The sequence below is a fragment of the Dipodomys ordii genome, unplaced genomic scaffold, assembly GCF_000151885.1.
Source record: "Dipodomys ordii isolate 6190 unplaced genomic scaffold, Dord_2.0 Scaffold2, whole genome shotgun sequence".
Classification (NCBI taxonomy): Eukaryota; Metazoa; Chordata; class Mammalia; order Rodentia; family Heteromyidae; genus Dipodomys; species Dipodomys ordii.
The window spans coordinates 32,552,707-32,578,788 of NW_012267218.1; the positions used below are offsets into that span (position 1 = coordinate 32,552,707).

General features: G+C 37.1%; 1 protein-coding gene across 1 annotated transcript in view; it reads left to right on the forward strand.

Annotated features, from left to right (window-relative positions):
• Positions 1-26,082, forward strand: part of Kcnh5 (potassium channel, voltage gated eag related subfamily H, member 5) — a 275,839-nt gene that overhangs the window by 203,609 nt on the left and 46,148 nt on the right. The window contains exons 9-10 of the mRNA XM_013013844.1: positions 7,520-7,772; positions 20,568-20,764. Coding sequence (XP_012869298.1) covers positions 7,520-7,772; positions 20,568-20,764 — 450 coding nt within the window. The remainder of the gene's footprint in view (positions 1-7,519; positions 7,773-20,567; positions 20,765-26,082) is intronic.

Sequence of the window (26,082 nt, forward strand, 5' to 3'; positions counted from 1 at the left end):
CTTCCAGCTTTTTCTGCTTATGTGGTGCTGAGGAATCAAACCCAGGGCCTCATGCATGCAAGGCAAGCACTCTACCACTGAGCCACCTTCCCAGCCCTGTCCCTGAGCTTTTTGACTCAAGGCCAACACTCTACCATTTGAGCCACAGCTCCACTTTTGACTTTTTGGTGGCTAATTGGAGATAAGAGTCTCATTAACTTACCTACTTGGTCTGGCTTCAAACCATGATCCTTGGATCTCAGCCTCCTGAGTACCTAGGATGACAGGGGTGAGCCACTAGTACCCAGTCTGAAATTATTTATCTACAGTATTTCACAGCATAGAAACTGTTTACAGTGTGATTTCTAGTGATAACAGGAAATAAGACTTTAGGGATTCAAGTTTTATACAAATATGATTTCTTTATGCTTTTTATTTTCTATAATGAATTTGAGAATATAGTAAGTATATTCAAAGGGTGAACTAGATAGCAGATGAAGCTTCTTTCATTGGCTATAGTGACCATTTCCTTTGAGGTTCTTGGTTTAGCTTCTTGGTGTGTTGGTTGTTATATTTAGATTTCTTCTTTGCTTAAGGATGTACAGCATTACTGATGCCACAGTGGATCACAGTGATAGAGGAAGGACCCAGGAGAAAACCATTCTAGATAGCTAGCTCATTCTAAGTAGCTAGCCCCCTTTTCATAATAACTAAAACTTGCATTTTAAATAAGATGACTTCCTTTTAGCAAATTGAATAACTGTTTTTACCTTTGCTAATACACCCAAGTATGCGATATGTTTGCTGTACCCAAAGTCAAAGTGTTTAAAAATGGTGGAAAATCCCTATTTGGTTCTTATTTTATATCTTCCTTTTGTCTTTTGGCTCTAGTTAGTAATTCCAGAACCACACTAAGAGTGGGGTGAGTAGACAGCCTTATCTGTTTCTGACGTTAGAAGAAACAAATTTCAGTTTTTCCCCACTTGATATGTTGTTAGCTATGGGCTTACTATACATGGCCCTTTTTAAAATAATGTTGAGGTATATTCCTCTATTTGCTTCAGAGCTTTTCTCATACATGGATATTGAGTTTTGTCAAAGACTTTCTCTGTATTAATTGAGATGATCACTTGATTTTTGTCCTTGTTCTTGCTTATGATGGATTACAGATTGATTTGTGGATGCCAAACCATCCTTACATCCCTGAAATGAAACCAACTTGACCAGAGTGTGATCTTTTTAACATGCTTTTGAATCCAGTTTTCAAGTATTTTGTTGAAAATGTTTGCACCCAGGTTTGTTAAAGAGACTAGGTGTATAGTTCTTTTTTCCTTGTGTCTGGTTTTGGAATGAATGTAATGCTGGCATTATAGAAACAGTTTGTTAGTGATCATTCATGTTATGTTACATGGAAAAGTTTGAGGAGAATTGGTGGCAGTTCTCTAAAGATCTGGTACACTTGCCATTGAATCCATGTGTCTGCGCTTGTAGATGACGTGATTCTATACTTCAAAGACCTTAGAGATTTCACACACAAAAAATCCTGCTAGATCTGATAAGACATTTTTGGCAATGTAACAGGATATAAGATCAATATATTAAAAAAAAGCTTTTCTAAATATCAACAATTAACAGGCTGAAAAATAAATCGAGAAAATTTCATTTGTTGGGGCTGGGAAGGTGGCTCAGTGGTAGAGTGCTTACCTTGCATGCATGAGGCCCTGGGTTCGATTCCTCAGCACCACATAAACAAAAAGAAAAAAGCTGGAAGTGGTGCTGTGCTCAAGTAGTAGAGTGCTAGCCTTGAGCTGAAGAGCTGAGGGACAGTGCCCAGGCCCAGAGTTCAAGCCCCATGACCGGACACCCCCCCAAAAAATAAAATTTCATTTGTTATATAGCCCCTCAAAAAATGAAAAGAAATAAAGAAGAAAAAATAGTAGGTATAAACTTATTCAAGGAGGTGAAAGTCCCGTACAATTAAAACTATAAAACCTTATAGAAATTAAAGAAGATTCCAAAAGATGAAAGACCTCGGAAGTGGCACCATAGCTCAAGAGGTAGAGCGCTCACTTCGAGCAGAAGAGCTGAGAGACAGTGCTCAGGCCTAGAGTTCAAGCCCCACGACTGACAAACAAACAAACAGAAGACCTCCCATGTTCATGCATTAGCAGAATTAATAACAAAATGGCTGTATTATCATAATCCAATAAAATGCCCATCAAAATACATGTCATTCTTTGGAGAAATACAAGAAAAATCAATCCTAAAATTCATATGGATGAACAGAAGATCCTCAAATAGCAAATGCAATTCTAAGCAAAAACAGCATTAATGGAAGTAACACAATATTAGGGGAAAATTGTTCAAAGTTTACTGTATGTAAATATAGAAATATTACAACAAAACTTCCTTATATTATAAATGCATGTTAACTCAAAAATAAAATTAAAGCTGAGTTGCTTATGCTTGTAATCCTACCTACTTAGGAGGTTGAGATCTGAGAATAATAATTTGAAACCAGTCCAATCAGAAAGTCTGTGAGACCCTTATCTCTACTTAATTACCAAAAAAGCTGCAAGGAAAAGTGTAGCTCAAGTGGTAGCTGGACAGAGTTGAGCAAAAAGGCTCAGGGACAGAGCTGAGGCCCTGAGTTCAAACCCTAGGACTGGCATAACAAAATAAAAAACAAGATAAATAAATGAAATTAAAAATGCCAATTTTTAAAAATTATTAAATTGTTAAAAAATAATGGGAAAATTTAAAAGAACACCATTCTCAGCTACTGAGGTGGGAAATTAGTAGTTTTCCAATAAACAAACTATAGATTTTGATTATTTCTAATTAGTAATGAAAATTCTAATAACCAAAATCAAGATTGGATTTTAATGACTTTTTAGAAATGAGTATTTATGTCATTGTTATATACAAAGAAAATGCCAGATGACATTCTTTATTCCTGATTGATCTTTACTCAGGAGTGTGACTTCAGAGCTGGAACTCCACAGAGGTTTTGCTTATAATGTTTTGAGAATACCTCAGGACATCACATGGCTTTTCTGAAATGCATTTGTCTTATGTGTAAATGGAGCATTGGCCTCGGAACAGTGATTTTTCAATCTGTGCCCAGCAAAAGCTCCAGGGAAGCAGCAGTGTGAAAAATTTGGTTGTAGACCTAGAAGGCCTGCGTAGTGCTGGGCACATAACCAGTGTTCACTAACTATGACTGAATGGCCTGTGGAGCTCTGCCCATGAGGCCCACTCTCCATCTTTGCTTCTCCCTAGCATCATTCTACTTGCATGTTTTTTAAAATGGTTTTTTTAATGCTTTCTTTTTCTTTTAACTTGCATGTTTTATATATTGTACATAAGGCTCATGTTCACCAACACACTGAAGAATTATCTTATACCTGAAGAGTAGAAGTTCGAAATTCCTCATCATAATTCCATGTTGCTATTTTTTAAATTTTTTAAATTGCTATTATAAAGGTGATGTAGAGGGGTTACCGTTATATAAGTCAGGTGGAGAGTACATTGGTTTCTTTTTGGACAGTGTCACCTCATGTTATTATCTGTGGCCATCTTTAAAAACAGCAGTTACAATGATCATAATACCTCTTCCTTTGTCTACTGTCCATTGCCAATTTTTTTGAAGGGGAAGAACTTGAGTTTGAACTCATTGCCTTGTACTTGGAAGGCAAATCCTCTACTACCTGAGCCACATCCCCAGCCCCTTTTTTTCAAATAGGGCTTTGCATTTATGCCTGGCTCCCTTGAGCCACAATCCTCCCGTTTATGTTTACTGTGTAGCTGGGGTGATAGGCATGCATCAGTATGCCAAGTTTTTATTAGATGAGATGAGGATCTCATAGACTTTTCACTCAGGCTGGCATGGAGCCCTAATTCTCCCCATCTCTACCTCTCTAGAATTAATGTGCTACTGTGGGCAGCCATATTGCTAAATTCTATGGTAGTGAATATAGAGATTATGTTTATGACAGAGACAGATGAATGGGAGATACATAATCAAAAAACAGGATGATGGGTATTGCCAATGTGGTCATGAGAGAGGCTGGAAAGGTCAGAGTGGTGGAAGTGTGTGACTGAGAGGTCACATTGGGGGAAGTAGTTAAGATGGAGGAGGACCTGGTCATCATGAACAGATCATTGTGTTTGCACAGATCTTGGTAAGACATTGGAAATAACCAGGTATCACCGGATTTACTTTGTTTATGGAAAGTTCCTGAAAACAGTGTTGAGGTTGAACCTTTGGAGCCGGAGAACATCTGTTCTGGGACCACTGGGCCTTGGGTTTAATGGATAATAAATAATGTATATATTTCTTAATTTTTCAAACCAAGATGTTCTTCTTTTTTTTAATTTATTTATTTTCAGGATTGGTTTGCAGATCCCCAAAACTAATTAATTATATAATTCTATAGCTCTCCTGAAGGGAAAATTTATTGCTTGTCTTAATTAAGAGCCAACCTTAATTTATTAGTTTGCTGACATGTAGAAGGGAGAAATAACCAGCTCTGGAGACAAACAAAAGCCACTTTTCACTTGAACATTTTCTAATGTAATGTAATTTGATTTGCTGGTAATTGGGTGATACCCATCGGGGAATGTACCTAGAGAGGAGGGTGGATGTGATATTTAGTGCAGGGAACATTGAAATTGAGACCAGTGGGCTAAGTGTGAGTGCTGTCTTGCTCTGCCATTTAAAACACAATTTTGCCTTGCCTGAGAAAGTTATTAGCACCTTCGTTTCCCAGGTAAATAGCACTTCAGCTTTATTTTCATGTCGGGTACATCATCTGTCTAGAGATGGCAAAGGCCCTGCGCATGACTCCCCTTGATCTACTTTAACAATTACTTTTGGCTTATCATTTCTTGGCATCTGGACATAAGTATAAACCATCTATCAAAATGATAAATGATCTAGTGTCATACATGGGATAAAACAGAAAGGGATGTTCTTAATGTACAATGAAAACCCTTCTAGTATACCAGTGAACATATTATTACAAACACTGAATGATTATACCCTCAAAAATGATTTTAAAGGACAGAAGATGACTCTTGACAAAATGAATCTAAAGCAATGAAAGTCCTATATGGTAAATGAATAGAAACAGACCCAGACCAATACATTTTCACAATACATTTTTCAGTGTACTATTTATATGTGTGTATTTATTTAAAAGTCATTCTTTTGCTTTCTTAGAGCTCATTTTATTTCCAACTTGAGAAAAATTTTGGCCTCAATGAGTACTTACGATACCTATAGGTTTATGCTAAAATAAAAACAGTTCAGATACAAGCGTCATACAGGGGTAGAATGTGAAGAAAAAAGAAAATTGCTTTGGCAGAGAGTTAAAACACCAATAAACTATAGAAACTCATGATTCATGAGGAAGCTAAAAACCAGTCTTTATTTAGCCTTGCTATGTGCCTCGCTGAACTGGCTCAAGTCATCAGCATTTCCCCTTAATCTTCACAATGAGTTTCTGATGTAAGCACTATTATTATCCCCCTTGCAGAGATGAGGTTGATGAGATTAAATACTGTGTTCAAGGCTACAGACACAGTTAAGTCATAGATCTACACCAGACTTAGGTCCTCTTCAGCCTGATCTTTGTAACTCATAAATAAAACTCAGGCACAATGATCACTTATGTGTTTACCTTCTGAAGTCATGGTTAACACCTATGTCTTATTTATCTTTCCACATTGAGGAACTTAATTATGCAAAATATGAATCACAGTAGAAGCTAAGAAAGTACGTGTTAAATAAGTAATGTTGTCTGAACTCAGTGAAAATGAATATACGAAAGAAAACATTGCACTATTATTGAAATAGTATGAATGATAAAAGTGCCAATTGTTTTCAAAGCTCTGTTATGGTATTTCTTTCCTCAAAGAAGAGATAGTTCAAAAAAGGAAGGGAGAAGTTTCTTTTGACTAGAAAAATTGAGAGATTATGAAAAAACAAACCCAGATGCCTGTGATATGAAATAATGTTTAAGCTATTCGGAAAAGGTTCAGAGAATGACTTCTCCCAATTCATAAAGTGTAATTTAATTGGACTGTATGATGGGGTCACTGTTACTACACTAAAGCAGCCAGAGTTTCATCCAGAGTGAGTCCCAAACAAAAGGAATAGTTAGGAGCTATTTCAAATCTTAGGTCATTTTTTTAAGGCTTCAAATGTGTGATTAGTATAATAAAAAAAGCTATTATGAATTACATTAGTATACACTATAACATAATGAGGGGAAACTAGCTTATCTTCAGCTTTGAGAAACTGAAGTCTTACATTAAAAAACAAACACAATAATTTAATCAAGGATATTGGTGGAAGGTTCTAATTGAGTTTGTATGCATGTCTTTAAGGTGAGTAGTACTAACTTCAGTATCACCTCGTGCTTACCATTCAATATAATGATGGAGTCTATTCCAACTTGAGTATTTAAATACTATATAAGAAAGCTGTATCAATAAAAAGTGTCTCCGGGTGCCGGTGGCTCATGCCCATAATCCTGACTACTCAGGAGGCTGAGATCTGAGGATCATGGTTCGCAGCCATCCCTGGCAGGAAAGTCTGTGAGACTCTTATCTCCAATAAATCACCAAAAAACTGGAAGTGGTGCTGTGGCTCAAGTGGTAGAACTCTGGCCTTGAGTTGAGGAGCTCAGGGACAGCTTGCAGGCTTAGAGTTCAAGCCTCATGACTGATTTAAAAAAAAGTCTGTCCACCTTGCTTTCTATGCATGGTTTTTGCCATTTGTCCCTCCTTCAATGGATGCTCAGAGATTGAATTCTGCTATTACGATTGAATTCTGCTATTCTCCCCAGAAGTCTTGAAGGAGTCAGACTGGAATGAACAAAAGGTGTCATGCGGTGATGGGTCTACTCTGCTTTGAGTGACACTTCCAGTTACCTAAGCCTTATGGAAGGCGGGGGCAAACATTTTTTTTTCTCTCTGTCTTTCTCCCTGGCCTTAAATTTGTTGGCAAAAGAAAAATCACTCAGACTGAAGAAAATAGAGCAACATCAGCCAACATGTCAAGTTGGTGGGGTTGCTTTTGTTGATTTTAGTTTCTTAGAATCGGTGAGTGGGAATCTATTTCTAAATGTGCACAGAAATCTGTGGTTCTCAATTCTGATTCAGTTATAACATAATTCTGAAACATGTTTGACTGCAGTGTATGTGACTACTCATTTTAGTGAGCCTTGATGACAGTAATCTTTTTTTTTTCCTCCGAGACTCTTCCTGACTGTTCTTACCATGGGAGATCCATTCTCCTCTCAGAGCATTGCCTACGTGATACTGTACTGTGATAATCCATAGGAATGCTGGCCCCTCTCAGTAGATTGTGAACTCCTTGAGAGCAGAACTGTGTCTTATTCATTTTGCCTTTCTGATACCATGTACGGTGTTGTCTTAGTCAACCAATATTTGTTGAGCCTTTGTCCCCCCCCTCCCCAGGAATGATTCCTCTTTCATTCCCTCTTATGTCTTCATCTCTCATTTTCTCCAGGTCCTCTCCATCTGTCCCAAGGACATGAGAGCTGATATCTGCGTTCATCTAAACCGGAAGGTTTTTAATGAGCATCCTGCCTTTCGATTGGCCAGCGATGGGTGTCTGCGCGCCTTGGCGGTAGAGTTCCAAACCATTCACTGTGCTCCTGGAGATCTCATTTACCATGCTGGAGAAAGTGTGGATGCTCTCTGCTTCGTGGTGTCAGGTTCCTTGGAGGTCATCCAGGACGATGAGGTGGTGGCTATTTTAGGTACTGTGAACTTTCCTCACATAGTCACAAACATATTGCGACTTTAGAGCTATTGACTGTCAGGCTTTTAAACATTTTCTTTTTTTTTTTCTTCCAGTTTGGTAACTTTAGAAATTGGGTAGTAATGAAACAATCTCAGTGAAAACTAGTCAGTCATAGTGCTTGAGCAAAGAACATTATTTGTATTCATCATGGCCTGTTGGGGTGCGTGAGAGTCCCATTCAACTGTGACTCTTTGTGGGAGAGTTGCTTTAGGACAGCCTCAAGGTCCTCTGTAAGTGTGAGCTGGCTTTAGGAATGAATGTTTGGTTAGTAACCTGGGGAGTTAATCTAGAGAGGCAATGGAACCTGGATACTTCAGCCCTTTCCTTTAAAGAGGGGCTAAGGAAGGGACCAGGAAAGCTTACTGACTTGTCTAGTTAGTAAGTGAATGACCTTAAGTCTCTATTCGGATTGCACTGCCTTGTCACAGAGGATTTCAGAAGTTAATTGTAGAAGGTTCTCAGGAGTCTCACAACGAAGCATAGTGCAAGTGAATTACATCTGGGTTTATAAATCTGATTCATCCATCTTCCTAAGTCAGGGAAATCATTTGGCTAATAAAATATTCATTCTAGATCTATTCAAGAATAGATGCTGTGGTGAAGAGTGCTGTAATAAACATGGTTTATGCTGGTGGCTTCACTTTATTCTGGTTTGTAATCTTTTGGGTTAAATACCCAGGACTGGAATTGCTGGATCCATAGGGTAGTTCTATGCTTAATTTTTTTTTGAGGAACCTCTATACTGCTTTCCAGAGTGGGTAAACAAGTTTACATTCACACCATCAATGTAGTAGAGTTCCCTTTTGGCCACATCCTCTCCAGCATCTGTTAAGTGTTTATTTCCTTGATAGTGGCCATTCTAACTGGGGTGAAGTATTGTTTTGATTTGCATTTCCTTTATAGTCAGAGATGTTGAACATTTCTTCATGTGTCTATTGGTCATCAACAGAATGTGTTACATATACACAGTGGAATTATACTTATCCATTAAATAAAATGATATTGTACTATTTGTAAAGAAATGGAAAGCTTTGTAAAAAAAATTATAGTAAGTTAAGTTAGTCAGGCCTAGAGCGACAGGATGAATGTTTTCCCTTATATATAGCTTGCAGACTATAAGTCGATTATGTTGGATGGAATGCAAGTGTACACAAATGTATTAATCAAAACATGGTAGAGTCAAGGGAAATCACAAATAGCATAATTTCTTAGAAAGCCAAAAATAAAAGTTCAGCAAAATTAAGCACCAGGAAGCCGTACTAGATGGGAGTAGAGTGGGGTCAAGGGAAAAGAGATAGAAGACTGAAGAGGGGAAGAGGGAGATATGCAGATAAAAATCCAATGTAGATCCTACAAAATTAAGAAGAGGTGAGGGAAGGCTGGTTAAGGGTGGGGATGGGTGAGAACGTTGAAAGGGGTAACAGTGATCAAGATATATTACATTCATAAACTGCTTTGTTAAATAACAACTGCTTTGTACAGCTATGTAAAGATAATACAAAAAAAGTGGTCACTAAAATATTTCATTCTCAAATTCAGAGATCCAGTAGATAGTTATTCTAATAACAGTATGACCATGAAAGCGATAACGGTGTAGGACACTGACAAAATTAAACATTGGCAGTTGGAAGATTGTGTAAGATATACACATTGGTTAAGAATATTCTAGATGAACTTTTCAGTTACTTTCTGCTCAGATGCCTGCAGCATAGATCTAAAAGGAAGGAGTGATGAGCCTATGTTTTTTTTTTTCCTCAGGTGAAGTAAGTTAGACTTTGCCAAGATGTCCATTTTGATCATATTCATCATGGTTGGTATCTCATGAAAAACGAGCTCAATCTTTAAATGATTGGATTTTTAGTTACTGAAGTGAGCCCACTGCAACTTGAATGCTACTTATTCTCATAAGAAAAAGGTCGATGGATTTAGAAAGCCACAAAAGCCACAACGAAAGCTGATTTCAAATCCAACACAAAAATGAAAATGGACCTAAAAATAAAAATCACTATTTTTTGAAAAAGAACCAAGAAGAAATGACCTTTTATAGGAAAAGAGTTTCTATAAAAAAAAAACGTGAGTGATCAAAAATGGCGCAGGGTGGCAGATCGCTGAATAGCATTGTTTGCAAACTTTTTCTCCAGTGTCTATAAATAAGCTTACAGTTACAATCCTAGGAACAAATTTTGAAAATATTTTTGCAAGAAAGGAGTGCAGTACACTAGAATCAGTTCTCTGGTTGTATTGAATGCTACCTGGGATTTGCTCTGCTGTGTTGGCTGGAGTATAAGAGAAGCATAGTTAATCCTCCATAAAAATTGAACAATTGGATGACAATGCTGAAGGGTATGACATTGATCAAGATGAACTGAATCCATAAACTACTTTGGTGAATGGCAGCTCCTTTGTACAACTAGTTAAATATAATAAAAAATTTTTATTATTTATTTACTTTGGGTCCGGTCATGGGGCCTGAACTCTGGGCCTGGGCGCTGTCCCTCAGCTCTTCAGCTCAAGGTTAGTGCTGTACCACTTGAGCCCAGCACCACTTCCGGCTTTTTTCTTTTTGCTTATGTGGTGCTGAGGAATCGAACCCAGGGCCCCAGGCATGCAAGACAAGCGCTCTACCACTGAGCCAACTTCCCAGCCCAATAAAATATTTTTTAAAAACAGAAAAATTCTTTGTGAACTCAAGACCTGGGCACTATCGCTTAGTTTTTTGCCCAAGGCTGGTGCTCTACCATTTCCACTTCCAGCATTTTCGTGGTTAATTTGTATAAGAGTCTCATGGATTTTCCTGTCTGGGCTGGCTTCAAACCTTTGATGTTCAAATCTCAGCCTCCTAAGTAGCTAGGATGAACATAAACCTAGCATCCAGCACTTTGAACAGACTTAAAGGTTTACTTAAAGAGGAGGATAAAACACAAGTCCCAAATCAATGTGTTTCAATTTCCTGAAAGTTCCCTCAGTGGGGATTGAGGGAAACAGACATCAATATATCACATGAAAATGAGATTGTCATGATACATTAGCTCAGCAGCTGACTCCTGGTCATTTGTTTTGGCCCATTTTCTTCATTATAGCTGCACCTTGGTAATTCCTTTTCTAAAAAAAGGTTGAAGAAAGCTTGGAGTATCGTGCCTCTGGGCTGGGTCTACTAAAAGAGAATCATTTGCTCAGTGAGACAGACAAAATGCATTTTCGTTTCATTTTGAAATAAAATGGTAACTGCTTTCACCCAATACCAGAGTGAAAATGAACACTGGGCTCCTGGGTATTGGAACCAGTCTCATATAACTGTCACATTTTATTTCTTAGAGTGTGTGTTTCTTGTTCTTCTTCCCCCAAAATTGTGGGATTCAAAGACTTTTCCTATATTGGTGTAATGAGACAAAGAATTATATGAACATCTCTGGATTTTAATCACTCACAATTTTTTTATAGAGACTCTTTTCCTAAAAACACCTCCTCTGTTTCTGTCTTTCTTTGTCTTTCTTTCTCTTTTTTCTCCTTCTCTTCCTCCCTGTCTTCTGTTCTCCCTCCTTCCTTCCTTGATTTTTCTTGCTTTCTCTCCTACCTTAATGAATCAGTAGATCAAGTTTCTATAACTTTATTTAGCAGCCTTCCTATCTCCTACACGGGCACATTTGCTAGTGAAAAAGTAGAGGAAGGGAGGTCATTTTGAAATTAATTAGAATCTCTGGATCCTGAAACAGGTGTAGTTTTATTCTTTTGGATCCTTGCCTCTAGCCTCTTGGTGGGTACATAATTCCTTAGTGCGTCAAAAGTGCTGAGGAGTTTAATGAATAAGTTCTGAAGCAGAACTAATTAATGGAAAGATAAAATGCAGTCAACAAATATCTCCTTTTTGAACGTCAAAAGATGACTTCTACATGTTTTCTATTTAGAATGTAATTGCAGTTCGTGTTTCTTCCAACTTGAAGCTTTTGCAGTTTCTACACCTCCACCTTTTTCTGACCTTCCCACTTCTTATAAAACACAAAGAATTCCAAAATTAAGTTCATGATGCATACATAATATTTTATCTCTGTTAATGTCTTCTTACTTTGTAGTTTCTACTCTGTAATTACTTAATGTGAACAGATTTATTGGTGTGGTTGAAATAGCCAGGTTATTTCTAAATGCCTTGACAAGTATATTGTACCTTTCAACGTATATAAAAATAGCATTTGCCACCAACAATAGACCCAATGCCCAAGACAATTGTTTTTGGCATATACGTTTCTTCTTTTCTCTTCTGTTCTTATTGATTATTAGAGCATGAGGTTAGAGTTCTTACATTAAAACAGTCTCTATCTTAAGTCATTTCATTGTAACTTCAAATTCCTCAGAGACCTGCCATCACTTACATAGGGTTTGGATGGATGTGTTAAACACTGCTCTGGCTTTGGGGAAAGAAGTCATGGAAAAGAAAGGGAAGTTGGATTAAATGAGCTTAGTGATAGTAGAAGGGTAGTTTCTAACACGTAGGTTCAAGATTAGAACTACTTAAAATCCCTGTTGTGAACGTTTGTGTATAATCAGAGAAAACTGGTGGTTCTGAAAATTAAAAATCTGAGCTGTGAATGAATAATATTTTGCCATTTTGAGAACATGAAAATGGGACATTTTTTTTTTTGCTGTGGTTAAGATTTTTTCTTGTACACTTGTGGTTAAAAGTCAAATGTATTACCTGTTAAACCCTTCAAAGGGCTTTCCCAAGTTCCAGAACATTATTTGCTCTTATTTTTCTCACATATCTGTGGTTTTATAATATGAACCATAAAATCTGTAGATTTGTCCTGCATGTATTAAAGTTCATTTGGACATGTTTATAAAGGGCAAACAAGTTGTCTGGTTTCTTTCTCTTTAATACATGTTTGCCTCAGTATAAATGTTCTTACTTCAAATGCTTAGGCATTGTTTATAGCATGTTTATAGTATTGTTTATCTCTGGTTCAAAGTCTGTATTTTAGAGTTTCTCAGCCTACATATGTTTTGGATAATATGGAAGTATTTCCAATCCTAGTAATATAGACTTCATTGCAAATCCTCTCCCCAGCACTCTTAGATAAGTTTTGTTGGACCGCCCACCCTTCTTTGCTAGTACTTGGGCCTGAACTCAGGACAGCATGCTCTCATTTAGCTTTAATTCCTAAAAACTCATTTGCTTTTGCCATATTTCATATAAGAACTATCATTCAGTATTTGTCCTCCTATGACTATTTTATTTCACTTGGCCTCATGGTTCCTAACTGCAACCTGAGCGGTGCACAGGATCTTGGACCAAAGAAAATTAGAAAGCACAGAGATGTAGACATAAACAGATAGAAAAGGAGGGAGACAAGGGGCCCACAGCTCTCCTGCACTTAGGCCCTGAGGCCCTACAAACAATCCTATTTATTGGAGTTTACACAGGGAAGGTTACCATGGATACATGCAAAACATAAAGCACCTAAATTAATATTACAATCAGAGTTGGGCTCACAATTCTCATCCTAGCTACTCAAGAAGCTGAGATCTGAGGATCATGGTTCAGTGTGAAAGTCTGTGAGACTCTTATCTCCAATTAACCACCAGAAAACTGGAAGTGGTGCTGTGGCTCAAGTGGTAGATCACTAGCCTTGAGCTGAAGAGCTGAGGGACAGTGCCCAGGTTCAGAGTTCAAGCCCCATGACCAAAAAAAAAAAAAAAATTACAGTGAGCTAAAATAGAGTATTTGAGAGACATGGGCTCTCTTATTCTTTTGAGACAGGAGACTGCAGTCCAGGGAAAGTCCAGACACAGTGTCCATATAATGAGTCCAAGATTAAGTTGTCAAGGTCTCTGACACAGCTGCCAGCCCAATGAAAGCCTGGAGCAGGAGCGAGGAGGGAGGAGTGGCAATCCAGTCTCTAACCCTCTCCAGAGCTTCTGTTTTAACCCTTCCATGGCCAGCTCTCAGCATTCAGAGTACTGTCCAGGCAGCACTCCAACCTCTTAAACCTTTTCCAGGTCTCACAGATAAGCTTCAGAGGTCCCTACACTAATGCCCTCTAGGTTCATCCATGATGCTGCAAATGGCAGAATTGCCTCCTTTTTAAAGATTGAATAATATTCCATTGTGTCCATATTTGGTATTTTAAAGAATGCTGCAATGAATATGAGTATATGATTATAGATATCCCTTTAAGATTTTGATTTCAATTCTTTTGGATGTATGTCTAGCAATGGGATTCATGTGTGTGTGTGTGTGTGTGTGTGTGTGTGTGTGTTGGTTTTCTGGTGGTTGATTGGAGATCAGAGTCTCATGGACTTTCTTGCCTGGGCTGGCTTTGAACCATGATCCTCAGATCTCAGCCTCCTGAGTAGCTAGGATTTTAGGCATGAGCCACTGGCGCCTGGCTTAGCATTAATAGGTTAGAGCGAAGTTGGGGTTAGGACACCGAGTGCATTAATTGAATGAGGTAAACCATTGTTTCTGTCACTTGACATGTGTCAGTTGTAAGACTTAGTTGTAAGATGAGCATTATTTTAGACTACAGGTCTAAAATCTTTTTAGAAAAACAAAGCAGAAGATCTTTTCTTATGGAGGATTAATTTAATTTTAACAAATATACAAATTATCCATTGTCAGTTGTGAAGTTAAGTTCTTGTTAATCTGTCCATATAATTGTGATACAATGACAAGGTAAAACAAAACATCTTTCCAACTTAGTGGTCCCAAGTTAAAAATAAATGAAAAAACAAAAAGCTCAAAAGTCATACTTCTCAACCATGAAAGTTCAATGCAGTGTTGTATACATGTCACCCCAGCTTTGTGGGAAGTATAAATAGGAAAATTACAGTCTAGGGAAATATGGGGAAAAGTGAGCCCTTGTTAAACAATAATAACAATGAATGCAAAACAGGACTGGAAGCATGATTCAAGTGATAGAGTGCCTGCCTTACTTAAGCTCAAGGCCCTGAATTCAGTCCCCATTGCCACCAATTAATAAATGAATGAATAAATAAGGCAAAGGACTTGAACAGACACTTCTCCAGAGAAGACATAAAATTAGTCAACACCAACCTGGGCACCAGTGGCTTTTGCCTATAATCCTAGCTACTCAGGAGGCTAAGATCTGACCATCAGTTCGAAGCCAGACTGGTCAGGAGAGTCTGTGAGACTCTTATCTCCAATTAAGCACCAAAAACAAAACAAGACAAAACAAAAACCTGGAAGTGGAGCTGTGGTTCAAGTGGTAGAGCACTGGCCTTGAACAGAAAAGCTTAGGAACAGTGACCAGGTCCTGAGTTCAAGCCCCAGGACTGGCGCGCACACACACACACACACACACACACACACACACACTACTTCATACTAATTGAAGAGGTTCCTACTGTTATTAAATATCAGAGAAATAGGAAATAGATCTTTATACTACCTCAAGACTATTAGGATAGCACTATATAAAAATTAGGAGATAATGAATGTTGATGAGTTTGTTTACTAGTACTGTTTGGTAGAAAAATACTTTATACAGTCATTATTGAAAACAGCCTGGATATTCCTAAAGAAGTTTAAAGCATAGAAATACCTTATTAACTAGTTATCTGTCTTCTGGCTACAGACTCAAAGGAGATGAAATCATCACGAAAATGTCTGCACTCTTTATTCATTATATTACAACCAAGATATGGAAAGAACTGAAAGGTCTCTACTGGTGTATGGTTGCATAACTTAATATTATAATCCATTTTAGTGCCTTCACCCCCCTCATGCTTTGTGTATACAAAGCTATTGGGGCCACACACACACACACACACACACACACACACACAATTTTTGTTATTTATACAATGTGAGCATTTCTCTAATTCATTTAAATAATCTATGCTATTTACTGATGGCACACACACACAAACTTAGTTGAATGATCACATACATTATAGTATTCCCATAAATATCCACTGGAAACCACCTACATAAAACTCAAATGATATTTTAAGATCTATTGGGTATGCTAGTTAACTATTTTCACTAATGAATACTGTGATCATCTTTATGCATTTACTTTATCCATGTCATTAACTCACCAAATAATGTGTATCGCAGTTTTCTTTTTTTAAAAAAAAAAAAATCTAGCTGTAAAATCAGCCCTATAGGGAACCATAATCCCAAGAATACCACAAACTGTATTACTGCTCTAATTATGTTAGAACTGTGTCTCTGTTTGGTCTTTAAAAAATTTTTTTTTTCAGTTTCCTACTACCCAAATCTTTAACATTCACTTCTATTTTGCAATCCTGTTTCCTGTGGTTTCACACTGAAATATTTCATAAGCCCTGATGCAGAGAACTGAGAAAATATAAATAGACCAAACAACAACTTTCATGTTGAGTGCAAACTTTGCTGCTATTTTAAGGATTTGAGAGAGGTTAAAGTTTGCCCAATCTCTAAACTGTTTATAGCTGAGACTACTTGCACACAGCAGGAGCTGACCTAAAAACCAGCATTGAATATTCTATAGTAATGAATACCATAGGAATTCTTCTCGCTGAAAGGGTGTGCAAATGTTTGTGGTGGGAAATTGGGGTACTTCTCCCTTGGCATTCCATGCATAATTCCCCACTTGCACGCCCATTTCCGCAGATTGTGTGAATGTGCATAAATATCCGTTATATACCTTGAAGAAAGATATGAGCCAGCTTAGCTACACCATCTATTCGACTCATTCACTGACTTGTAAGATGATTATCTTCCCAGTAGTGTCTAATTTAAAGTTTGTTATGAGTAGAATTCCTACTAGGTGACAGAAAGCTGGATAAAGCAAACATAGTTTTGAGATGTTTTTATTAGATTTCTATCTGACATACATTGCATATTTTAATGGAGATTGTCATGAAAGTATCAGTATGTGTATTATGTAATGTGAATTCTGTTGTAGGGAGCAGAATTAATTTGGTAATTAAAACCAACATTAGCTAATTTTGTTTTATTTCTCAACAGGTTTTGGAGGAAAAGCAGGGAAGACAGTTTGTCACGAGTTAATATTCTAGCTTCTTATTATCTTTTCCACATCATAGATTTATTTCCCCAGGATTCCAAAGAGATAAATAATTTAGGGGCTGGGTGTAGCTGAGTGGTAAAGCACTTGGCTAGCACAAGAGAGGATCTAGAGTTGATTCCCGGTACTGGAAAAAATAATAAATAATTTAAATTTAAAAGTTTTAGGTTAGAAATATGGTAGGAATTTTAATTTCATAAGCTTGGTAGAATCAATTGTAAATGTATAATTGAATGCCTTCACAATTAAAAATGGTCTATATTGGCATATGTATTGAATATCTTTAACCTCTTATGGGGACCTATAATAATAGATGTTTATGAACAATTATACATATCAAGACATGTTTTATGAACTCAGTGTTATTAAAAAGTATAAGGAAGGTATCTGTGAAAATCGTTTGCTGTTTTTAATAAAGTCTATACATAGTCATATGGAAAAATTTGGAAATCATTGAGTAGATGAAGAAAAATCATCAGCATACCCCTTGCAGCCAGTCACTGTTGCCATTTAAGAACACACTATTTTCTTCATATATATATATATATATATATATGTATATATATAAATCATTATTATTGTTGGCTTTTATCACAACTTATTTCAACTTGCAAATCAACAACATCATATGCTGTATATAACAACATAATTATATATTTTGATTCTATTGGGAAATTTCCTAAATAATTCCCAGAAGTGAAATTACTGAATGAAATGCATGGATTATTCCTGAAGCATACACTACATGTAAGCATAGAGTTAAAAAAGTAATGAGCACTTACAAATGGGTCAGAGATTGTATTATAATTGATCATTTTGAGAAAGAACCATAGAAATGAATCAAAGGGAAATATAATTCTTTTTTTCTGCCTCTTTAAGGAAAATATAGAACAACAATGATAAAGGAAAAAGAACAAAAAGTAGATTAAGATAGGCTGTTAGCAACATTATTTTTATAGTACCAGGGACTATTATGATCTAACGGTTATTAATGTCTTTGGTTTACAAAATTGTAAGACAAACTCACCCATTGTCCTATAATGCAGAGAGAATCTACCGTGGTTTTTTTTTTTTTTAATACATCTGCTTCCAGGCTTTGTATATGTTTGTGTGTTTGGTCTCTGAGGTACATACAGTGAGATTTACTTTTTGTATGGTTTGACAAGCTGTGTTAATTATGTATGTAATATGACTATTTCTCTGTCACTTAAAAAATCTATGCAACTTAGTGACTACACAATATTTCTTGATTTATTTATTTATTGACCTTTATGTTAGTCCACTTTATTGGCCTATTAAAAGTTTTTTTTCTTCTTTTTAGAGATAGAGTCTTGTTGTCTTTATAGACTCTGTTTCAGGTTTCTTGGGAATTCACTATATAGCCCAGGCTAATCTCAAACTCCCAATCCTCCTACTTCTGCCTTGAGAGTACTGGGATTATTGGCATGTACTATCAACCCCCTGATTTCAGTGGACATTTGTGTGTGTGTACGCGCGCGTGTGTGTGCATAGACATGCACACTTGCATGCTTGTGCGGGACCTGGGGCTTAAACTCAGAGCCTGAGCACTATCCATGAGCATTTTTGACTAAGGATAGCACTTTATCACTTGAGCCACAGTTCCACGTCCGGCTGTTTTTGGTTGTTAATTGGAGATAAGAGTCACATGGACCTTCCTGCCTGGGTGGACTTTGAAACGTGATCCTCAGATCTCAGCCTCCTGAGTAGCTAGGATTACAATATGAGCCACCAGCTCCCAGCCTTCAGGGGGCATTTTTATAACTAAATTTAGCACCCTTGATAGTGTAATTAGAATAAATAATTATCATTGGAATAACTTGTTCAAGAAGAATAATACATATAGACTTCTGAAACATATCACTCTGAAAGAATATAGGGTTCATCTTTTAAATTTTGATAATTAAATGATCTCCTAGGTTATCATACTACTTGTCCCAGAGACTAGCTTCATGCTTGATCACAAAAATCTCTCTTTGCATGAATATAAGGTCCTCAGGAAGTTTATTATTGTCACTAACTTCAAGGAATTTTTAAATGTGTGGCTTTTAAAAATATATCATTTTATTGCTATTATTAAGGTGCTGTACAGAGGGGTTACCATTTCACAATCCGGGTACTACAAGGAATTTTTGGATGGCCAGAAATGAATTGCTTTGAACAAGTGTTGTTCTATTATGGCTTATTTTATGCTGACCACATGATCATGGAGGGATTTTAACATCTCAGTATCAGGCTTGCTTTCATCCCTTATCCTGGAATGCCTCTTAAGGTTGACTCCCAAATCCTGGTGTTCTCCCATAGCTGTGCGCCTATGTGGAAAAGTAACCTGTAATAACACTCCATTGACCTTTCTCTGTTTCTGTGTCTCATTCTGAGTTCTCGAAAGGTATATTGTTCTTCTCTTTTCTCCTGTTAGTTCTACTTTTCATTGGAACCACAGGAGATATTTGTTCACTTCTGTGGTGTGAACACACACACACACACACACACACACAATACAGCTTTGAAAGAACACCTCTAGGAAGATTTTTTCCCCACTTAGTATATTCCTTTCATTTTTTCCACCTTAAAACTTTCCCTTTCCCAGAATTTGAGCAAAGTGCAGTTGACTACATGGGAGCCAGGAGCTCTTTGTGGACTGCCTCAGTAGAGAGGCCTTTCAGAATTATTCTTCATGCCCTTTATTGGTTGGCCAACCAAGTATCATTGATTTGGAGTGATGAGTGATTTCAAGACACCAATGGTTGGCGCACTCGAGTATAGCTGATTCCTAGATTTTTTTAAATTCTAAATTTGCCTGTAGCCCCTGTGGTACTCTTTATGGAACACTGTCTGGGATAATACATCTGTGAATCCCTCTCCAAATTTCTTTTTTTATTACTATATTTTTTATTGTGAAAATACTGTACACAATACAGTGAAATTTGGGAAATTACATAACCACTTAATCACAATAAAAAATTTGAAAAAAAATTGTGCCCCGAGATCCTGGATAAGGATTTGCAGGATGAAGAAGGGAAGGGACAGCATTGAGAACCAGTATATATCATAGGCTGTGTGTGTGTGTGAGTGTGTGTGTGTGTGTGTGTGTGTGTGTGTGTGTCCTGGGGCTTAAACTCAGGATGACAGAACTGTCCCTGAGCTCTTTTGTTAAAGGCTAGCATTCTACCACTTGAGCCACAGCTCTATTGATCCTCAGATCTCAGCCTCTTCAGTAGGATTATAGGAGTGAGCCATCAGTGCCATGTTTTAGTCTTCTTAAAGCACCAACCTTACCATTGAATAATATGGTATCAATTCTACGTTTAGAAAGGCTATAACACAATCATTGTTTATTGCATCTTGTTGCCATCTTGTCCAGTGGAACAAGACCATGGATAGAACTCACAATTTACCTTTGCTTCCTTTAGGCAGAATAGGAAAAGTCAAAGTGGGAGAAGATAGTGAAATTATTTGTCAAACATGAAGGTTTTGACTTTTCCAATGAATTCCATTTTATTCATTCTATTCTATGTTTTCATCAAGAAGTTAATTCAAGGTGGTGTTACTTTACTCAGTGAACACATTGTACATTGATATTATAAACAATTATGGTATATATTGTGAATATTCTAGAAGATCAATAGAATTAGTGAAACTAAATCATTCAGTTATGATAGGAACTCTTGTAGATACTTAAACATATACCTTATGCTGTTTTTCAGGGAAAGGTGATGTGTTTGGAGACATCTTCTGGAAGGAAACCACCCTTGCTCATGCCTGTGCCAATGTCCGGGCGCTGACGTACTGTGACCTGCATATCATCAAGCGAGAGGCCTTGCTCAAAGTCCTTGACTTTTACACAGCTTTTGCAAACTCCTTCTCAAGGAATCTTACTCTCACTTGCAACCTAAGGAAGCGGGTATGTTGTTTGCTTCTACTTTTCCATATTGGTCTTAATAAGTTATGCTCCATCAGCTGGGCAATTGATGCTAGCTCATTTTTGCAACAATATTGTCCCCATTAATGCAGAGCAGTGCAGTATTCTTTGTCTTTGTATTTTGTTTCCTTTGTAAGGGAAAAGGGCACCATGGTGATACAAGTAAATATCTGAGTTTTTGTCATTTAAGATGATGCAAAATGAAATACAGATCAATGAATTGGAAACCTGGACTGTCATATAGTAAGTTCTTGGACTTTATACTACTGCTTGAAAATGTATAGCAGCATCTTTTATCATCTGAGTTTCTCTAATTCTGGTAAGGTCAGTCAAGCTGGTTGCCTATTTTACATTCCTAATGCTCTTTAATCCCGTCTTCTCATTTAATAATCAATTTGAAAAGCTTACCCTCTATTAATTCTTTCAAAGAACACTATCTCAAAAATTAATTAGCCACCCTGACATGTCCTACAATAGGTATAGGAATCCTTTACTCTGTACTGGGCCTGCAAATTTAATCTTCATTACCATTTTCTTTTTATTGATGAGTGTGACACAAATTTAATTTGCATAAAGAAATCTCTTAGCTCTGATTTATAGGTCACTGAGCATTGGCTAGGGTTCTATTCTTGCCAAGAGTGGAATACACATTTGGATAGCTCCACTTAAGGAATTTCATCTAAAATGATTGCTTGTCTCTTTTGAAATAACAATGTTTCTTTTCTACTAACCCTTAAAGGAAATCTTCTTTGTAGTTAATATGGATGAAAACAATGAAGCCAAGAGACAAATGAATGTCTGTACAATAGCAACATAGAAATGACATATGTTGTGAATGAATGTGATTCTTACTCCGGGTTCTAAGAGAAGACAGGACTAGCAGGAATATTATTCACACAGGCTGCATTAAAATATATGAGCTATATTTGAATGATATTTTCACTTTATTATTATGGTAACAAGAAGTCATTGAATATCCAGAACCTCTGAGACAAGTTATGAGTTGTAGGAGAGGACAGAGTCTGTTAAGAGGGTCCCTGAGCTCAAGAAGCTTCAAGTATGAGTCTTGTGTGAGGCACCAGCAATTGAACATTAAGGCAATAATGGGTGTGGGAGAGCTGCCCAAATATTAACTAAAGGTGGAGCTTTCTTATATGTTTGTTTATTTGTTAGGGAGCTCTGAGTCTCTTAAGTCTATTGTCTACTTTCTATAATAAATATCACATCTGCAAGGCAGCCTGTTAGATCTTTGATGGTCTTACTCTGTTAAATCTTGTATAACCTGAAATTGCCAACTTTGAAATCTACTATCATCCTGTAGCATCTTATCCAAGTCTCTTCCCATAATTCTTGCTTTCTATAGAGTACATCTTGTTCTTCGGACACATTGCTTACACCATTCTCATTTGAAAATTACAATTTTCCTGTAAAATATGGCAGATAATTGTTTACCTCTTAAAGCATATAAAGTAACTTGGAGCCAGAGAGATTAATATTAAGGAACAAACGGGCATATTTGCAACACAGATCTCAAAGGAGGATTTGGGTAGTCTGTAATCCGTAATCCTAGCTGAGGAGACTGAGATCTGAGAATTGTAGTTTGAAACTAGTTCACATAAGAATGTTCATGAGATTCTTATGTCCAGTTAATCAGCAAAAAACCTGGAAATGGAGGTGTGGTTCAAGTGGTAGAGTGCCAGACATGAGCAAAAAGAAAACAAGTAATAGTATGAGACCCTAGATTCTAGCCCCAGTACAAGTTTGGAAAAAAAAATTGTGAGTGGAAAGTGAATTTTGATTCTTCACATTGAATTCAACACAGAGCTATATTACTCTTTCTCCTTTCTCTTTCTTTCTCTCATCCACACACATATTCAGAGCAGACATCAAAGAGCAACCGAATTGCACACTCTTTTGATGTATTTATGTACATAAGTCAAGATCCCATTTCCTGGGATGACAAAATGGTGTGTATTAGATTGAAGTTTGGCCATTAGGTATGGGTTGAGGAATGTAAGCAGCACACCCAGCTCACATGGTCCATTTCAAAGAATTCTTAAGATTTTAAATTATTGGTGTTCCTCCTCATCCTACGTAGTTCTTATTCAGTGATGTTGAACACAACTACAAAAGACAGTGAACACACAGAAGGTATAACTGATGTCCTTTAAAAGATTTACACAGTTGGCCTTTGGGACTTGATTTTCAAGATGAATCCCATTACTCTGATAGGAAGAGCTCACTGTGCTTAAACTGTTCATGAAAACACTGTGATTACTGTAGAATGCCTATATTCTTTCCAGAAGGGTAGGATTTTGGTATGTACCAGGTAAAGAATGCTTACATGACTAGTCCCAAAGAAATACTCCAGGCCCTGAGTCCCTGTAGAAAACATTTGCTGTGTATTGTTGCAGCCATTGCTGGAAAAATTAGGGAGATGCTGCCTGAGACTTGTACTGAGCTCTCTCCCCACAGGCCCTTTCCTTTGCCAAGTTTGCTTTGTACTCTTAGGCCTCCGTGAGCCTAGCTTGAAGCTGACCCTATAAGCCCTCCTTGTGACTCCTCCACCCAGGGGGATGTCTTTAAGATCAGCAGTTATTTCTTTATATAAATAAGAAATAGTATTCCCAGAGTCCCTCAAATCTGCAGGTACATTGTTAATTCTGTTGGAACCTTCCCCCCATACACACACATAAAAGACGATGGCGTCTACAGAGATTATATTTTATGAGTTTAAGGAAATGAACCATTTAGAAATCGGTGGGCATGTTTGTCCATGAGACTGTCAAGAGACTTCCATTTCCTTGAAGCTTAAAATAAATGTTACATTAGCACTTACGGCTACATTAAGCACGGTTGAGATTTTGAATTATTTCTGAATATTTTCTTCACTGCAAAGATAGCGAGAACATATTTTCCTCCAGATTGACTGCTTAAATAGGATGAGGGTGGGATTTGATTTGCTATTTTCTGTACAGCTTCCTGATGAGACAACTTTGTTGAAGTGTGATACAGAAAATATTGGCTGGTTCACTATGAATTCAGTTTGCAGCCATAAGGCACCTGCTAACAATGGTGGGTCAGATGGTAAAAGCCCCAGTGTCTGCTCTCCAGGAACTTACAGAATAATGGGAGGTTATGTCTGATTCAGATAAATAGTATAGGTAGGATACATACCAAGATAAGTAGGACACAAAGGAAATGAATCTAGTTCATCTGAGGAGAGGAGGCAGAGAATGATTCTTAGCAGGCTGTGACAACAGTAGAATTGTGACTTCATTTCAAAGAATGTTCTAGAACAAGCAAGGATCTTGTCAGTCACCTCTTACAATTTATTTTCTTATAGATGAAAACATTGAAACCTAGAAAATTTTAAGTGATTTCCTTGTTTTTAAAATTTTTTTATTTTATTTTATTGTAAAAATGCTGTACACAGGGGTTCTATTTACATGAGTAAGGCAATGAGTACATTTCTTGTTGAGCATTGTTACCCCTTCCCACTATCCCTTCCCGCCCCCATTTCCCTCACCCCTTCCCATACCCCCTGAAGTTGTACAGTTCATTTCTTTTTTTATGATTTTTTTCTGAAAAGTTCATTTCTCATATACTGTCTTGTGGGTATCCTTGTTCATTTAGCTAGTTAGTGGCAAAGCTTGGACTGGAATCCACATTCTTTGACTCCTATGTTGGGCGTATATCTACTATTTCACCCAGATTTAAAGCTTTTTGTCAAAGGCTGTGAGAAAAATTCAATACTCGGTTGTGTTCAGTTTTAATAGGGAAGAAAGGTATATGGCAGGGGTTGTAGGTGATTCGTAAATTGATTTCAGTGTTTGTCATGCTGTTGCTCAGGAAAAACTAACAATGGAACAGAAACAAGCATACAAACAAGCCATAAGCAATGCTTAGAGTCTGAGAAAGGACTTTGATACTGAGCATGGTCGAGTGTGTATGGTGTGGCTCAGCGTGTGTGCCAGCAGTATTGTGATAAATCTCAGGTTAGTGCCTCCTGGACCTTTCTTAAAGCATCATTGAAGAGGTGTTACTATCCATGATATGCTTGCTAATGATGTTGTACTGGGCTGTTTGTCCTCTTTGCAGATAATCAGGTAAATTCTTTTATGAATGTGTTGGCTGCTATACCACTTAATATAAATATATAGAAAGAGAAATCCTGGCACAAAACCAAAAGCAATAGTTTTTACATTTATAGTTTATTTTTAAAAGATATTAGCACTTTCACATAAAAGTTGTGAAAAATGTCATTGTACTACCACCTATGGTGATTATGGGTATTAAAAACATTAGTTGGCTAGAGCATCAATGGTTTGTGCCTGTAATCCTCACAACTCAGGAGAGATCTACAGATTGTGGTTTGAAGTTGGTCTGGGCAGGAAAGTCTATGAGACTCTTAGCTCTAATTAGCCAGCAAAAAGCTGGAAGTGGAGTTGTGGCTCAAATGGTAGAGGGCTAGTCTTGAGCAAAGATGCTAAAGGATAGCACCCAGGTCCCAAGTTTAAGTCCCAGTTCAGCACTCCACACCTCCTCCCCCTTCAAAAAAAGTATTAATTGATCAAAAGGAGAGACAGCGATGATGATAGATGAGAGCAAGAGAGACAGACAGAGATGATAGAAGAAAATGCTCAAAATATTGCATGTAAAATTGAGGATATCTGAGTTTGGTCGCAGGAAACAGGAAAACAAGGAATAAGCTTCTGTAGACACAGGTTTTTTTTTTCCTATGTTACATTTTCTGGAGTACATTTCAATAGATGATGTGTTAAATATTCTGAGAAGTTACACCTTTGTTTTCCTCCCCTACGAGTATCCTCCTGTAGTCTGTTTACATGTGAAAACTTAGAGGACTTTTAGGTTATCATGTCCAGTTATATTGTAGACCTTGCATTGCTTGTCTCTCTGAGTTTGGCTTACCTTACTTGGCATGATTTGTTCTAAGTCCATCCTTTTCACTGCAAATGATGTGTTATTCTGTCTAATGGCTGAGTAAAATTCCAACACTACTTTTTTTGATAGAGCTGAGAACTAAGGTTACTATGTAACCAATTTTCCAAACTCAAAAAGAATGTCAAATAAAATATGAAAAGGCAGAAAATGACCAACAATAAAGAGCATTAATGCAGGCTAAATTATATGTTAGTATGGGCTTCCCTTTTAAGTACCATGACTATATTATATTTGCCAAGAAAAATCCCTTTTATGGTTCCAGATTTGAGTAGTCATGGCTAAAGAATTATCATGCTTTTTTCCTCCAAGGCTTTGCTGAATTCGCTATACATGTG